A 17381-nucleotide genomic window follows, 5' to 3' on the forward strand; every position below is an offset into this window, starting at 1 on the left:
ATATAGCCCAGGCTGGCCTTGAGTTCACTATGTAGTTGATAATTTTCCTACTCCACCTCACAGGTGCTGGGATTACAGGTGTGTGCCACAATGCCTGGCTGAGTTCTTTAAATCACATCTTCGTTCCATATGGTGTTCCATTATCATCAGCACCATAAAGTAGACTCCAATGTCATGTTTGCTTAAACAAGGCCTGCTTTCTAAATTATATGTACATATATATATTAGATGATGCAGCAGCTCAGGCTGATTTTACTCTCTCTGACATTTTTCTCAGAGGGTTGCATCTGTTCTATTTTTTTTGTTTTTTGTTTTTTGTTTTTTGTTTTTTGTTTTTTTTTCGAGACAGGGTTTCTCTGTAGCTTTGGAGGCTCTCCTGGATCTCACTCTGTAGACCAGGCTGGCCTCGAACTCACAAAGATCCGCTTGCCTCTGCCTCCCGAGTGCTGGGGTTACAGGCATGCGCCACCACCGCCCGGCCATCTGTTCTATTTTGTAACAAAATATTCCCAATAGTCATAGGTACATGGGTCTCTTCTTTCCCCAAAGACTTAACTATTATTATTTTACTTTTTTGTATTATTGTTTGTCCCTTCATATCCCTTGTATGGCAAGACAGAGTGTGAATGAATTTGATAATTCAGTAGTAATTATAGATTTCCTACCTAAAAATAAACATAATTTAGAATATTTTAGAAAATTAAATTTCTCTGCATTTGTTATTGCAGTTATGATGGAGGTATTTAAAAGGTTATATAAAACTATTAAGTACATAAACATCTTTATGTTTCCTCCTTGAAAAAGAAAATTCTGAGTAGAAAATAACACTTTGCATTTTGACATTTTAAACTGTTGGACTCATAGCTTAGGAGAATTGAAATGAACTCACCTCGTATTCTTGACCTTGGCATCATAAATTCAGACAGCCAAGTAGCTTGCCACTAGGCCATTTTTAGAGGAGTGACTCATTTTTATGATCCATTTTTCTGTAATTTCAGTAAGCACTTTCTTGTGGACCTCCTTTATTAACATATGTTCCAAGGCTTTCTATATTGCAAAGCTTTCTACTTCACCTGAATGTCTTGTTTCTTAGCAGTTTCCTTAGTGTCCAGAAGCCCCAGTTGTTACTTTCAATCTCAGATGGCTGAACAAGTCTCCTTTCCAAACCAGCTCTCCTAAATTCCATCCTTAGAGCTGGAGTCTATATTTAGCCGGTGGGATTAAATTGCAGAGGCTTCAGGCCGCGCAGAGCACACTGATCCGCCTTTTTACAGCTAGACCTGTGTGCAGCAAGGAGCGAAGACCCTCAGTGTCCCCTTCCTTACCCAGGTTCCTCACAGAATGGATTCCCAGCGGGAGCTTGCAGAGGAACTCCGGCTTTACCAATCCACCCTTCTTCAGGATGGTCTAAAAGATCTCCTGGAAGAGAAAAAATTCATCGATTGCACCTTAAAAGCAGGTGATAAAAGTCTTCCTTGCCACAGACTGATACTGTCTGCTTGTAGTCCTTACTTCCGTGAGTATTTTTTATCTGAAATTGAGGAGGAGAAAAAAAAGGAGGTAGTACTAGATAACGTGGATCCTGCTATCCTGGATTTGATCATCAAATATCTGTACTCTGCCAGTATCGATCTCAATGACGGAAATGTGCAAGACATCTTCGCCCTGTCCAGCCGCTTCCAGATCCCCTCAGTCTTCACCGTCTGTGTGTCTTACCTTCAGAAAAGACTGGCTCCCGGTAACTGTCTGGCCATCCTGAGACTGGGGCTTCTTCTTGACTGCCCGAGACTCGCCATTTCTGCCCGGGAGTTTGTGTCAGATCGCTTTGTGCAGATTTGTAAGGAAGAAGACTTCATGCAGCTGTCCCCGCAGGAACTGATCTCGGTCATTTCAAATGACAGTCTCAATGTAGAAAAGGAGGAAGTAGTGTTTGAGGCGGTGATGAAATGGGTGCGGACAGACAAAGAAAACAGGGCGAAAAGTCTTAGTGAAGTGTTTGATTGTATCCGTTTTCGCCTTATGGCAGAAAAATACTTCAAAGATCATGTCGAGAAGGACGACATAATTAAAAGCAACCCAGAAGTCCAGAAAAAAATCCAAGTTCTAAAAGATGCTTTCGCAGGCAAACTCCCGGAACCTAGCAAAAATGCAGAGAAGGCAGGGACAGGCGAGGTGAATGGCGATGTTGGTGATGAAGACTTACTTCCTGGTTACCTGAATGATATTCCCAGACATGGCATGTTTGTTAAAGATCTCATCCTCTTGGTCAATGACACAGCTGCTGTGGCTTACGACCCCACGGAAAACGAATGTTACCTTACTGCCCTAGCAGAGCAGATCCCCAGAAATCATTCCAGTATTGTTACCCAACAAAATCAGGTCTACGTGGTGGGAGGACTGTATGTGGATGAAGAAAATAAAGATCAGCCCTTACAGTCATACTTCTTCCAGGTAAGGAAGCTGTTAGCCAGCTGTGAATTTGGGTTGGGGGGCTGCCTATGTAGTGCTTCCTTACACTTGGAGACTTAAAAGAGCTTTGGCAGAAATACTCAATTTGACTTAATATTTAGTAACAGGTATAGTGAAGGAAGTTCTCATATCTAACTCACAACTCGAGATTTTCTTTCCATTCTTGGACCCTAAATGCTGTACAGAGTTACTTGCCTTTACCAAAGTGCCTTACACACTGCAAGGAAGTAGGAATTAGTCTGTTTTTCCACTTTTTCCTTCTAATAGGAGGTTTGGGGAAGTAGCGTTTGTTTCTTATTTTTTGTTACTCTATAAAGATTTTAATGAAAAATAAAGAACTCTTGTGCAGATTCTGCACACTTTGGATTACCTGAGGAAAAAACTGCCTCTACCAGTGTCACTGTTTGAATTGCATTTAGAAGGTATCGCTTATGATATTACCTTTATTTGATCAGAGTTAGAGGTAGATATTATTATAAGTTAATCATCTGTTTGGTGTAACCATAAAACTTCCAGGAAAGCAAATCCTCCTCAACTAACCGACCCTTTCTAGTTTAGTTGAGGAGAATTTGTTCATCAACAGGCTGTACCTAGCAGCTTATGACTCACTCGGTGACTTAATGTTCACCTCCAGTATTGCCAGTATCAATACTTCATAGCTTGTGCTTAGCTCGGTAAGGATTTGTTTAGGTCATAGCTAATTGTAGCCTGGGGTTTGGGGGCACTTAAACTGGAAAGGGCAGAGATAAGCAAGTGTAGAGTATCATACCACAGTCACTGCATGCTCTCAAAGTACACAGCATGCCATGCATTCACAGACTACTGTCTTTCACCAACTCTTCTAATCTCAACAAAATAGAGCAATAATATATACTAATCATGTTCCTTAATTTTCTAAGTTCCACTTCTAGCAAAAGCATTTGAATGTGGCCCAGAAATTTCCCTAAGCCCTAATTTCAAATTCAGATTAACCTTAGGAAGGGCAAATCCAATGAAAACAATTGTAAATATAACTAAAAAGTGAAAACTATCAAAACACAATGGATAGGCAGGCAGGTAGCAGACAGACAGATACATAATCATAGATTCAGGAACAGTTACAGATAGAATGATTCTCCAACACTCCTGCAGGCGTGTTCCACTTCATATTAGTTCATTACTAGAGTTCTTGAGTGTGCGCGCGCACACACATACACACACACACACACACACACACACACACACACACACACACACACCCCTTTTAAAAATATATCCAGAGCCCACCCTCTCCTCCTTTTCAAGCACTCATTGTACCCTTTATTCTCTCCATCCTATTACTTCCTTTTACCTTTATTGTAGTTTCCAGGTGAGATTACCCGTCTAAGCATGAGCCACCCAAACAGTTATACAGAGGTGGAAGGGCACAACTCCCTTGTCACTTCTAAAAGGCACAAACCTCGAACAAGAGGCCTGAATTAAAGCCATAACGAGAGCTTTGTATGAGGATGTCAGGTTTTGTGTTTTTCTGCTTGGTTGCATGTGTGAGGTGTGTTAAGTTCAGAGTGAACTGATATTTGGTACATGCTCAAGTAGACTATGGGAAGTGGGGCCTTATTAAGATTTGTCCCCTCCGTAGAATTAGTATGTCATCAAGTGTTAGACTGCACTAAGCTTTGAGATGTTCTAGGTATAAGCCCCAGTTTCAACAATGAGGAAAGTGGGAAGGGTTAAGTAGCTACAGAACTCATTCGCTAAAGGGGCTGGCTGGCAACCTACTGGTCATCTGCTGTAGAGAGTGCTTCCATGCTGAGACCAAGGCAGGTACTGCAGTCTATATAGGAACTGGGCCCTCAGGTTTGGGACTGTGGTAGCTGTTGATGCATTAAAAAAACAAACAAACAAAAAAAAAAAAAAACATAGTACCCAAGCTGCATAACCCAGTCTCAAACAAACAACAAAACACTATCGTTTTAGACAACGTGGTATTCAAACCCACCTGAACAGCCACGTGAAGTTAGGCAAGTGATTTAATCTCTGTGGATCGGTGTCCTCTCATCTGTAATACAGATGATGAAGCACCTAACCCAGAAGACCAAATGAGATTTCCTGTCTGAGCATTTTGTGCAAAACTCTTCACAATCAGACTCCCATAGACGTTTGTTGTGATCTCTGCTCTTTTGTACAGTAATTTCCCCAGCCCACCTGTGGCTGTGCTAGGACTCAAACCTTGGGTTTGCACATGGAATCTCCACCCCACCGAGCCCTACGATACCTTCTTGACCAAAGTTTTGGTTTTTCCAAGAGTGTAAACATTATATAGTCACACTCTAGATGCCGAAATGAGCGTCTGCAAAGCCAACACTGTGCACACAGCGATTTACCCATGCCATGGCATGTCATTTGGTCTCGGTACTTCCTTTGCCTGGCACTACTAGACCAGAAACAGAAAGGCTTCCACAGATGCCCCTCCATGTCACTGCCATCGCTACCCCAGTCTTTCCCATCCCCGGCTACACTAGGTTTTCGTGAATCTCTTTGACGCTTTTCTCTTCTGCTGCCTGGAAGCAGCACACAGAGCTATAGCCACACCACTCAGAAGGAGTTTCCTTGACAGTGTTGCCCTAAAATGCAAAGAGGAGTATGTTCAGATTTTAGAATGTAAAGCCAGCCAGGCCAGAATCACCAGAGTGTGGCACTAACAGGGCCACCGCAGGGCTGGCTGCAAGCCAGATGACTTCTTAGCATAAACCAGAAGCAGGATATCTAAGGTGACCCCACTCAAAATGAGGGTATTGAAATGAGTATTTTTCTGTATCAAAAACAATAAAACACAGGGAACCTAGCCATGTTTAAAAGACAGAAAAGTGATACTGTCCAGCCTCTCAGTTGTCTGTGGACTGAGCGACAAGTCCAGCTGTCCCGGGTGCTGGCTTTGGGAGTGTGTTAAATATAGCACCCAGGGGTCATCCATGTGCTGTGACCCCTGCCCAGACATGTCTTTCCCAGTATCCCAAAAGCATTATTGGGTGTGGGGGGGTATTTTTTCATAGACTAAGTAGATTTTCTCATTCTTTTTAGTAGTTCTGAGCTAAAATATGATGCTTTAGGATTATAGTTTTACAAGATCTTAGACCATCTCTGTACATTTTTTAAAAGATTTATTTATTTATTATGTATACATAAGAGGGTGCCAGATGTCATTACAGATGGCTGTGAGCCACCATGTGGGTGCTGGGAATTGAACTCAGAACCTCTGGGAGGACAGTCGGTACTCTTAACCTCTGAGCCATCTCTCCAGCCCCCCATCTCTGTACATTTTAAACAGTACATGAAGTATTGTGTGTTTTCTAATTATACCTGGTAACATTTTTCTACCAATCTTCATAACTCTTTTTTTTTTTTCTTCAGCTTGATAGCATAACATCTGAGTGGGTGGGACTTCCACCTCTGCCATCAGCCAGGTGTCTCTTTGGTCTGGGAGAGGTGGGTGACAAAATCTATGTGGTTGCCGGCAAAGACCTTCAGACAGAGGCTTCCCTGGACTCCGTCTTATGCTATGATCCCGTGTAAGTTAACGTAATATTCCTATAACATTTCCTGTTCTCTAAGCATGCTGACAACAAATTCATATTTGCACAAGGTGGAACATGAATTCTATTATCGTCTAATTTCAGGGCTGCAAAATGGAGTGAAGTGAAAAATCTTCCTATTAAAGTTTATGGCCATAATGTGATCTCACATAATGGGATGATATACTGTCTAGGCGGGAAGACGGACGACAAGTAAGTGCCCTGAAGGTTCATTTTGATTCATATCCAAGTGAGTGTTGCAAGAGTTTCTGCCCTTTTTTTTCCAGACTACATACTGAAATGGGACTTGGCTCTCACATCACATTTTGCGGATTAAAAACTGCAAATATAGTTTTGAAGTTATTAGAGGACATTGTAATGGTTTTTGAAAAAAACAACAACAGGATATTTTCAAGTCACTAGATCAAATAGATAGGAATGTCACACACTGCCAGATGAACACAATACCTTAACCATGAGCATCCTAATAGGAGACTAGCAGCATGTAGGAGCACAGTCAGTCTTTTATTTAGCTGCTGTCTAAGAGCACAGTCAGTCTTATTTAGCTACTTTATAACCACATTTTTACTACGTTAAGACCAGTAGGCTTTCTTATTCAATTAACTATAAGTAGAACACATTTAATTTTTTTTATTTTGTTATTATTAGTTTGCATGTATATATAATGTGGAGGTGCACTTCCCACAGCACACATGTGGAGGTCAGAGGACAACTTGGATGAGCTGGTTCTCCTCCCACCCTGTGGGATCTGGGGTCATCAGGCTGAAGGGGCCTTTACCTGCTGATCCATCTCTGCAGCCCCAGTGGATAAACATTTCCCATGCACTCATCCAGGTTTTCTCTGTGTAGCCCTGGCTGCCCGAGAACTCACTCTGTAGCCCAGGCTGGCCTCAAATTCACAGAGATCCGCCTGCCTCTGCCTTCGGAGTGCTGGGATTAAAGGCGTTCACCACCACCACTCAGCTTCAGCATACTCTTTAGCCATTAGCCAAATACTAAACAGAAAATAATGTGGATTTGTACTTTATGTGCATAGGAGAGAATTTATATCAGTTGGAAACTGAAAAGCACAGTAATTAAAAAGAGGTCAGTTTATTTCCCCAGCAACATGTTGGTGACTTGCTCCCTCCCAGGTCTCCCACTCACTAATTCTGTCTAGTACCTTGTGAGAACACCAGGCTACATTTCATGCATTAACTTATCTTGGCTTCTAGACAGGTGGTCATTAGTTAGGAAAAATGATCTTATACCTCAGAGAGTGCTCTCCCAAGGTCAGTTAAGTTGGTAACCCATCTAGTAAAATGATCATCTTTTGCTTACAGGGTGACATCTCCCATCTTAGAAAATGTACCCTTCCTTATTCGGTTTTTCATTGCCCAGGCTAATTATTAATAGAGCTGTCCAACCATGGAAAAGTAATCAAAATTCTGAATTGTAAGGTACAGTGAGGCACAGTGGCATGTAACTGTAGCCAGGCTGAGGCCAGAGAATCACGTGAGTCCAGAATTTCCAGGCCATCTAGGTGACAGAGCAAGACCTTATCTCAAAACAAACAAACAAACAATAACAAAAACCAAAAGATATATAGGCATAGCAAAAAGAAAGTCATATATGAACTTCTGTGTCAAGTAAAGAACTCTGTATTCTAGAATTATTTTTATCCAATTAAAATGATAAAATGCAACACAGAAGATGTGACCTAACATGCAATAATTTTTTATTCTATCTTTCCATATTCACAGATAGTATATCCTGAAATCTCTTCCTTAATCTTTGCTATTTCCATCAAGTGAATAATTAAGAATATATATAAGAAATATATAGTAAACACACTCTTAATTTGGACTTTTTCTCTGAGTAAAGGAATGAACAATCTCTATTCAGTGTATTGTGACTTTGGAAACACTGGAATTCTGCCACAATGATTTAAATTATTTCCTTCAGATAGTAATAAAAAATCAATATGTCAATAAGAAGCATTCAGGTCTGCCACTAATAATGTATTAATCTTGAGAATCTCATTACCTAGACAGCATTGCTTAGCAAATGTCAAAGTCAAGAACTTTGAAATGAATTATTAGCTAAAAGCAGGGGCCGAGGCTGGGGTTGTGGCTCCATAGCACTTAGAACATGAAGGCTTGAGGCCAATCCCAAGGATGGGAATGGGGGAGCTCTGAATGGCCCTAGTGAATATGATTCTCTATTCTGATCTTACCAAGACCTTACCATAGTCAAGTCTTTTTTTTTTTTTAATATTTATTTTATGTGTGGGGGTATTTTTGTGTCATGAATGTCTGTGTATCATGTATGTGCCTGGTGCCTTTGGAGGCCAGAAGGGCATTATATCACTTAGAACTGGAGTTACAGATGATTGTGATTCACCATGTGGATGCTGGGAATTGAACCTGGGTCCTCTGGAAGAGCAGCAGTGCTTTCACCTACTGAGCCATCTGTCCAGCCTTGCTATAGTCAAGTCTTAAAGGAAATGCTTATGTCTTTTTTTTTCAGATTAAGAAAAAATTATTCTCACAAAAGGGTTTTTGTTTGTTTCTTGACCTTACCAAACTGGTTACTACTGGGAATCCAGAACTAATGACCAGTTATGAACAACTTTAAGAGACCCAAAGGTCCAAGCCAAGTGGTGGTGCATGCTTTTAATGCCAGCACTTGGGAGGCAGAGGCAGGAGAATCTCTAGTTTGAAGCCAGCCTGGTCTACAGAGGGAGTTCCAGGACAATTAGGTCCACACAGAGAAACCTTGCCTCAAAAAAATGAAAGAAAGGAAAAAGAAACCCTAAGATCAATCCTGAGAATAATTTGGATGAGTCCAAGTGCTAAATGTTTTGTGGCATTTAGCACATAAAGCTGTTTTCATAATTCATCACTTTACATGATTACTTGTATAACCTACAGTCACAGCGGTTTGTAAATATTGAATCTATGGAGACAAGACTGAACACAGTGGAAAAAATTTTTTTCAGGGTTTGAACTCAGTGCCTCACACATGCATGCTTCATTAGTATTTTACCTCTAAACAACACCCTGTGCCCCAGGCAGTCCCAGAATCCTTCAAAGGAAGTACTATGTATTTCATCAGAAACAAAACCAGATTATTAAAGTTGCTTTCACAAAAAGAAGATTCTAAAAGGAACATTTGTTGTCTTTTTATGTTCACAGAAAGTGTACAAACAGGGTGTTTATCTACAACCCAAAAAAGGGAGACTGGAAAGATCTGGCTCCGATGAAGACCCCTCGTTCCATGTTTGGAGTGGCGATCCATAAAGGCAAAATTGTAATCGCGGGAGGGGTCACCGAGGATGGTCTTTCAGCATCGGTTGAAGCGTTCGACCTCAAGACCAATAAGTGAGTAGCTTTGCTACAGCCTATTAGTCTTGTACATTTAGTTGTTGCGTTTGGTGGCAATTATTCCTTCTGAGGCATGGGAAGGGAAAGCCAGAGAGCCTTAGGTGAAAGAGGAAGTATTTCCAGCTCCCACACCATGTATTTGTCATTTGGAATGTGTGAGTCATGAGTTAATGTTGACAGTTTGCCTGATGCTGAACTAACTTTATACATTTAGTCATTTAGCAAAGGCATCATCATCTCCGAAAAGCTCCATGAACAAAGATGGGTATACATGTCTTAAGAGAATTGATGGAGAACGTGTAGTTTAAGAAGTAAAAGGTATTTTTGGCTGGACGGTGGTGGGCAGGCCTTTAACCCCGGGACTCAGGAGACAGAAACAGGCAGATCTCTGGAGTTTGAGGCCAGCCTGATCTGCAGAGTGAGTTCCAGGACAGCAGGGCTACACAGAGAAACCTTGCCTCGAAAAGTCAAATAAAAATTTAAAATATTTTCACATGTTAACAATTAACACTCATAAATGATGAGGGCTTTATAAATTTCTTGATTTTTTACTTTTAATTGGATTAATGTGAAAAGATACTTGACTGATGTTTTTATATAAAACTAGCCTTTCTACATTTTTGAGCTTACACAACTTGGGTGAGGACACATGTTTTGTATTCCTGCATTAGTGTTGAAAGAATTAGAGCAGTGTTATTACTTTTTTGAGAAACTAAATATATATGATTTCAAAATGATTTTGATATCTGCAAATCACAAAGAATTTTCAAGGAACTAAACTTAAGTAATAATTAAAAATGGTGTTCCTGGAGACTGGATAATAGGGGTAAATGCTCCAGTACAAAAAGCTTAACTCTGCTGGACGCCGTGGGGCATGCCTTTCTTTGATTGGCAGTGCTAGGGAGGCAGAGGCAGACAAATCTCTAAAGCTACATAGTCAAACCCTGTCTAAAATTTAAAAAAAAAAAAAAAAAGTGTAAACCCTCTGTGTTTTTAGTTTTTGTAGCTGACCAGCCCCCACACTTATTTACCCCAGGAACTCTTGAGGAATGAAGGATAAGAGATAGAGAATGGAGAGAAACAGAGAAAGCACAGGATAGACTCGGGAGGGCCTGGATCCTTATCCTCCGGCCCAGAACTTTATTCCAAAGGTCTATTTATAACAATGCCAAGGGGTGGTGCAAAAGACCTCCCCCTTGCTAGTTACAGTCACCTGGTATGCAGGCCCGTGGTCCAATCAACCTCGTATGCAGTCCTGCTGGGTACAGCCACTAGGAAACTTAGTGGGCTCCAACAAGTTTTACACCTATTTATGGATATGTGTACATGCATGCATGTGCACACACACACATCCTTTAAAAATAACAAAATTACACCAAAATGGTGTATGCCTGTACATTTTATATTGACTGCATTTTCAATAAAATACCTAGATGGGAAGTGATGACAGAATTTCCTCAAGAAAGAAGCTCCATCAGTCTGGTGAGCCTGGCCGGATCCCTGTATGCCATCGGTGGTTTTGCGATGGTTCAACTGGAATCCAAAGAGTTTGCGCCCACTGAAGTCAATGACATATGGAAGTAAGTCTTCCTCAGTCTACTTCTTTGAACCAAGTCTTAAATCAGATCATTGATAAGCAAGTTTGCAGTAAATAAGCCAGATTTTTCCCATTGTGCAAGCTACTTCTCAGCGGTAAACTACAGACTTCAAGCCTAACTGAACTTTTGAATATGTCACGTATTGATCAATTACTGCTTGTGATTTGGTTAGCGCTGAGATTAAGGAAAGAACTCATCCAGAATGACTTCTTGGTTTGTTGTCTTAATTTTTAAAATATTATTTTATGTATATGGGTGTTTTGCTGTATGCATGTCTGATGCGTTTGGAGGTCAGAAGAGGGCATTGGATCCCCTGGAGCTGGAGTTACAGACAACTGTGAGCCACCTTGTGGGTGCTGGGAGTCAAACCTGGGTCCCTCTGGAAGAACAGCCAGTGCTCTTCACTGCCGAGCCATCTCTCCAGCCCTAGGCGGGTTTCTTTAATTGTAAGATGAGTTAGGACAGCTGAGCTCTTCTGCCCAATCCTAGCTTTAAGAGTGTAATGGTCTAGTGACTCAGTAGGGCAGAGTGGTTTACTTTCCTTCAGGGTAGTTCATCTTCTAAGAAAACACAGCACTTGAGGCTGGAGAGATGGCTCAGTGGTTAAGAGCATTGACTGCTCTTCCAGAGGACCCAGGTTCAATTCCCAGCACCCACACAGCAGCTCACAACTATCTGTAACTCTGGCAACAGGGAATCTAACATCCTCACACAGACATACATACATGCAGCCCAAACACCAATGCACATTAAGAATATAATAATAATTTTTAAATTATTTTTTAAAAGATAGAAAACAGCACTGTAGAAATGAGTTCACGAGTTCATTAAGTCTAATTTATTCTTCCAACCGTTTGATGATTCAGATAGTAAATGCTTGATTAAAAAGGAACAAAAAGTGAAAGTAGCAATCCACTTTACCACCCAGACAGCTGCTGGGCAGTTCTCCCAAGTATGCAGTGGTTACTCAACTGAACTATTTTAGTCAAAGAATGTTTTTTAAAGGGCAGGGAACACTTTTACCATAGTGTCAGATACAGTAAATATCAAATGGAAACCAAGATATATCCCAGAGGTCACAGGAGCATAAGTCTATTTGGAGACCACAGTCTTGTGCGGGGCGTCTATTGATTGACAGGTCACCATCAGGATTCTTCTCCACAATGGTTCCTGCAGCCAGCCCAGGCACTGTGCTTGATGTCTGACTTACAGGAGGGGGTCTTGGGTGCCTAAGGGTAGCCTAAGTGAGTCCAGGCTGCATACTGTCCTAGAATCAGCCACGCTCATGCTCTCCCATCAGCTTCGAGGCCAGCCCCACTCCCAAGGCTGGATCAGTGCCCCTCCCCAAAGTATGGCTAGTAGAGCAGAATCCCTTGGAGCTGCTTGGAGATGCAGACTCCCAGACCCCACCTGGGACCTCCTGAACCAGAAATGGCATTTTAACGAGACTCCTAGTTGATAGGTTGGTGCACTTACATTTAGTCTATCCACCCTGCAGCCCACCAGCAGGACATAGAGCACCTGCTGGTTTGGGTCTAGAACAAATGACACTCACTTTTTAGTCTCAAGTCTTGTTTCAGGACTTTCTGAGTTTTCAAAAAGTCCACATCCCTAGGTCACACACATCAGACGATTGGGTCTCTGGGGAGGGACCAGACAGGAGTGTTGTTTAGCATCTCTGGTGGTTCCATCATGCAGCCAAACTCAAGAACTTGTGATTACTGTAGCAGTTCTCAAAGTAGTGCCAACAACAGCTGGGTTTGCTAGACATGTGGATTCTCAGAGCTGGAGAGGCGGCTCTGAGGTCAAGAGAACAGGCTGCTCTTCCCAGAGGACCACGCTTGATTCCCAACACCCACACGGCAGCTCTTGACCATGTTTAACTCCAGTCTCAGGAGATCCAACTCCCTTAACTGGCCTCTGCAGGCACTGCACCCACATGATACACAGCCCACAGCCATACATGCATGGAAAATGCCCATACACATAAAATAAAAATAAAGGCTTAAAAAATGCAGGTTCTCAAGCCTGACCTTTGGGCAGTGGGAGTCAACAATTATAACAAACCTTCTCTGAGTGATTGGCAAGTGTTCTCTATGAATTGAGTGCTATTGACCTAGAGGCTGTTCACTTGTGCACTGCCTCCTGGTGAACCTGTGTGTCCACACATAAGGGACAAAACAAAAAAACAAACCTCAGCAGACCACACTCTAAACCTATCAACCCTTCTGTTGTCATGTGCGAAAGACATTTCCATTGTATTCTGAGATGGGAATCTTAGCCTATAGCCCAGGCTGGCCTCAAACTCATTATGGATAGCTCAGGCTGCCCTCAAATTCCAGTGGGATGTCAAGCACACATTTAAGGCAAGGCAAATTGTATCTTTGGAACCTTGAATACTCAGAGATGAAGACCATCAGTTCTTAATGAGAGTCAAGGGCATAGTCTAAGAACTGCCCTCAAACGGTAGAGGGGAGAGAATCAACCCTGTATCAGGTGCTACACAGGCACTAGCAGAGGGGAGAGGATCAACCCTTTATCAGGTGCTACACAGGCACTAGCAGAGGGGAGAGGATCAACCCTGTATCAGGTGCTACACAGGCACTAGCAGGTGGGAACTACTGAAATCGCAATTCAGGCTAAGTCCTGGCTCCAAGTTCTCCCTCCCAAGAGTTTGCTTCCTGACTCTTCACCAGCAATCTTCACCAGTCCCGCGGTGGATGATGAGCTGCTCAGCTGTCCGTTACTTTTTCTGGACAGTCCGATTCCAACACAATGACCAGGTATATGCTCATTCACAGTGTGTATACTTTGAAAGGAATTCAACTGTTACTTACCAGACGAGGCACCCTGACTGGCAGGAAGCAGTGGGGTTCCCCCCAGACACCCCACTTTTATACTGAACACAAAGAAACTTATAAAATGATCTCATTAAAGGCTGCTTATTGTTTTTTGTTTTTTCTTCCATCAGGTATGAAGATGATAAGAAAGAATGGGCTGGGATGTTGAAGGAAATACGTTACGCTTCCGGAGCTAGCTGCCTAGCAACACGCTTAAATCTGTTCAAACTGTCTAAACTATAAACAAGGTCACAAAAACAATGGCTTAAGAGGTGGCTTGTTGGGACAAGAGGGCTATAATGTATTGTCTTTCTTTAAGCCTGTACAATGATTCATGTAGTCTCTAATGTAGCAGAATCTCAGTCACGGCTTTTTCCAGTGCTGAGGATAAAACCATTTGCTAAGAATTTTAGTATTCAGTTGAACAATGTACTTTTGTTAAACTTTACTCAAAGAAGTGAGCTTTCTAAATCTGAGCTGTTTACTTATCCTTTGTATTCTTAAGGTACATTTACACTTGTTTTTTTATTATCTATGAAATGCATATGTCTACATTCTAAAGAAATGTTCGAATAACAGAAACCTTTCTCCTGTTTTGAGCTATGATAGGAATCTTGAGCATTTTAATAATGAAGACGATTGGAAATGCTGTTTAAGAAGTATAATAAATGAGTCTCATCTGAAGGGAAGAGTGTCTAATCAAATCCAATGGCCTTCCACCACGCCTTTTATATTTTTTGTGTGCATGGGTGTTTTGCCTGTGTGTATGTCTGTGCACCACCATATGCCTGTCTGGTGCCCAAGGAGACCAGAGGGCTTTGGATCCCCGGGACTGGAGTTAGAGGTGGTTGTGAGCTGCCATGTGGGTGCTGGGAACCAATCCCAGGTCCTCTGGAAGAGCAGTAAGTACTCTCAAATGCTGAGCCATCTCTCCAGTCCCTTTCTTCCTTTTGTGACACTGGCATATTATTTCCAAGTGAAAATGTAGTATTTTTGTGTGTATCTGGAGACAATGTGTGCGTGCTTGCACGTGCCACAGTGCACATGTGAAGGTCAGAGGGCAAGCTCAAGTGTCAGCTTCCACTTCCCACCATACTAGAGCCATGGTCTCTTTGCTGCTGTTCCATTGTGGATGTCAGACTAACTTGTCTGCAAGTTTCTGGGTACACTCCTGTCTGCATCCCGCCTTCCTGTAGGGGCACGCACGCTACACACCAATCTTTTTTTTTTTTTTTTTCCCAGAGCTGAGGACCGAACCCAGGGCCTTGGGCTTGCTAGGCAAGCGCTCTACCACTGAGCTAAATCCCCAACCTTTGCTGGCTCTTCCTTCTGGTCTTTTCATGCTGGAGTGCCTGAGGGGACAGTCCCACATCTCCCCTCCATTCACACTCTTCTCCAAGAGCAGCTTAAAGTGATCTCATGTAATCTCATGGTGCCAAATACCAATGACGACTTCACACTTCTTTCTGAAGCCTAGACCTCTCTGTGACCTCCAAACTCACTGAGGGGTCATCTCCACTTGGGTCCTGATAAAGTGTCATAAACTCAACACATCTGACTGTGTCACACCCTTTCACCCAAGACTCAGGGAATGTCCCAGATGAGGGGGCGGCAAGACTGTAAGAGGCAGACAGCATCTTCGGGAGTAACAGGTACTTGCACTCTCAACAACTACCATTGCCCACACAAGACAAGCATGGATAATGGGGCTCCCCAGGCCCACTCCTAGTTCAGAAGCTACAGTGGTTGCAGGGGAGCAAGTCCGCTTTCTTCAGGGCTAGGCCATGCTACAGAGGACAGCCTTCTACCCATGTGCATGCAGCAACACTAAATGCACTCACTAGGTTACATATACAAACATTTAGAGAAAGAAGGAGAAGGACATGAAGTTAGAACAGGGATGGGGAAGAGGGACACAGGAGGAGGAGGGGGGAGTGTAAGGTAGATTTGGATTTAAACAAAATAAAATACATTTGTGCATCAAGGAAAAAATGGGAAGATTTTTAATTGTGCATTAAGATTTTTTTTTTCTTTTTGGGGGGTGGGATGGGTGTTTCGAGACTGTCTCACATTGCCTAGGCTGGCCTGGAACTCACTGTGTACCACAAGCTAGCCTCAATCTCACAGCGGTCCTTCTATGTCACCTCCAGAGTGTTGGGATGAACTCACTTATTAAAACAGTTCTGAACTGGACATCATGGCATACACCTGTAATCCCAGCACTCAAGAAGCAGAGGCAGGGGTTGGGGATTTAGCTCAGTGGTAGAGCACTTGCCTAGCAAGCACAAGGCCCTGGGTTCGGTCCTCAGCTCCGACAAAAAGAAAAGAAAAAAAAAAAAAAAAAGATTTAGGGGCTGGAGAGATGGCTCAGTGGTTAAGAGCATTAGCTGCTCTTCCAGAAGCCCTGAGTTCAATTCCCAGCATCCACATGGTGGCTCACAGCCATCCGTAATGAGATCCGGTGCCCTCTGGCCTGCAGGCATACATGCAGGCAGAACACTGTATACATAATAAATAAATAGATCTTAAAAAAAAAAAAAAAGAAGAAGAAGAAGAAGCAGAGGCAAGAGGATGGCCACAAGGTTAAGACCAACCAGGACTACTTAAGATAAAAAATAAAAACCACATACTTAAATAATATAAAATATGTACGTTCTTCGCACTCCCTGCTTAAAACTACAATGGCTTCCCTCATTTGGAGGAGCCATGAGGTCATACACTATCGACTGTTTGCTCTGACCCTTTTCTACACGCCCAACCCACTTCCCTTTTGATCTGCTCTAACCACAACTGATCTCTTGTTCCCAAACACGTCAGGCAGGTTCCCAACGCAGAATATTTGCACTTAGCATTTTTTAATTGAGTTAGGCCACTTAAGGAAACACAAATGTGGTATGCTACAGTCATTTGAAGTGAAGTCATGATTTGTCTGCTCCAAATATATGTTCTCTCAGGTAGTCCATCCTTGCCTCCTTTGTTGACAGTGCCATAGAGTTCCATTCAAAGTAAGGGACCTGCAAAGTAAGTCATCATTTGAATAAAAGCAACAGCAAGTGTTTTTAATTTGATTTTCCCACCATTAGATGGAGCTCCCTATTGGTTTAATGAGGGGATATATAAGCTTACCAATGATAGCTTCAATATAAAATGTTGTGAAATGTAGAAATTATTTTTATAACATAATTTTTTTATTGATTCTTTGGGAATTTCAATCATGCACCCCAGTTCTGCTCACCTCCCAGCCCCTCCCTATCTGCCCCTCACCCTGCAGCATCCGCCACAAAAGAAACACCCCACACAAATAAATTAAAAACAAAACAAACAAACAAAAAAACCACCTCACTCCTCCATCTTTCTCGCCTCTTCCTTCATCCTAGTGGCATTGGAAGCTTCAGTGTATCACACAGTATATTCTTGTGTCCAATCAGCCTTACCCACCAGTGCTCATTACAATGAGTCGTTGGGCTGGGTCAAGGTCTCTGGCCTCTGGCACACCATCATCTCTGCATCCTCATCAAAACTCCTCTCAGATATCCT

General features: G+C 42.3%; 2 protein-coding genes across 3 annotated transcripts in view; one reads left to right on the forward strand and one right to left on the reverse strand.

Moving 5' to 3' along the window:
• Nucleotides 1–1224: 1224 nt before the first annotated feature.
• Nucleotides 1225–14542, forward strand: Klhl41 (kelch like family member 41). Its single transcript, XM_036185504.1, has 6 exons — nucleotides 1225–2451; nucleotides 5860–6017; nucleotides 6126–6233; nucleotides 9218–9403; nucleotides 10840–10986; nucleotides 13976–14542. Exons 1-6 carry the CDS (start codon nucleotides 1342–1344, stop codon nucleotides 14085–14087), a joined length of 1821 nt encoding a protein of 606 aa, XP_036041397.1. The 5' UTR covers nucleotides 1225–1341; the 3' UTR covers nucleotides 14088–14542.
• Nucleotides 14543–16680: 2138 nt separating this feature from the next.
• Nucleotides 16681–17381, reverse strand: part of Fastkd1 (FAST kinase domains 1) — a 51766-nt gene continuing 51065 nt past the window's right edge. For both annotated transcript variants that reach the window (XM_036186311.1, XM_036186310.1), the window contains one exon: nucleotides 16681–16858. In XM_036186311.1, the coding sequence (XP_036042204.1) occupies nucleotides 16763–16858 (96 nt within the window). In that variant the 3' untranslated portion in view covers nucleotides 16681–16762. The remainder of the gene's footprint in view (nucleotides 16859–17381) is intronic.

This window comes from Onychomys torridus, chromosome 4, assembly GCF_903995425.1.
Source record: "Onychomys torridus chromosome 4, mOncTor1.1, whole genome shotgun sequence".
Taxonomy (NCBI): Eukaryota; Metazoa; Chordata; class Mammalia; order Rodentia; family Cricetidae; genus Onychomys; species Onychomys torridus.

Coding starts and splice junctions, on each gene's coding strand:
- Klhl41 (XM_036185504.1), top strand. CDS start 1,342: ATGGATTCCCAGCGGGAGCTTGCAGAGGAACTCCGGCTTTACCAATCC. Junction 2,452..5,859: donor TACAGTCATACTTCTTCCAG/GTAAGGAAGCTG, acceptor TTTTTTCTTCAG/CTTGATAGCATAACATCTGA. Junction 10,987..13,975: donor GAAGTCAATGACATATGGAA/GTAAGTCTTCCT, acceptor TTCTTCCATCAG/GTATGAAGATGATAAGAAAG.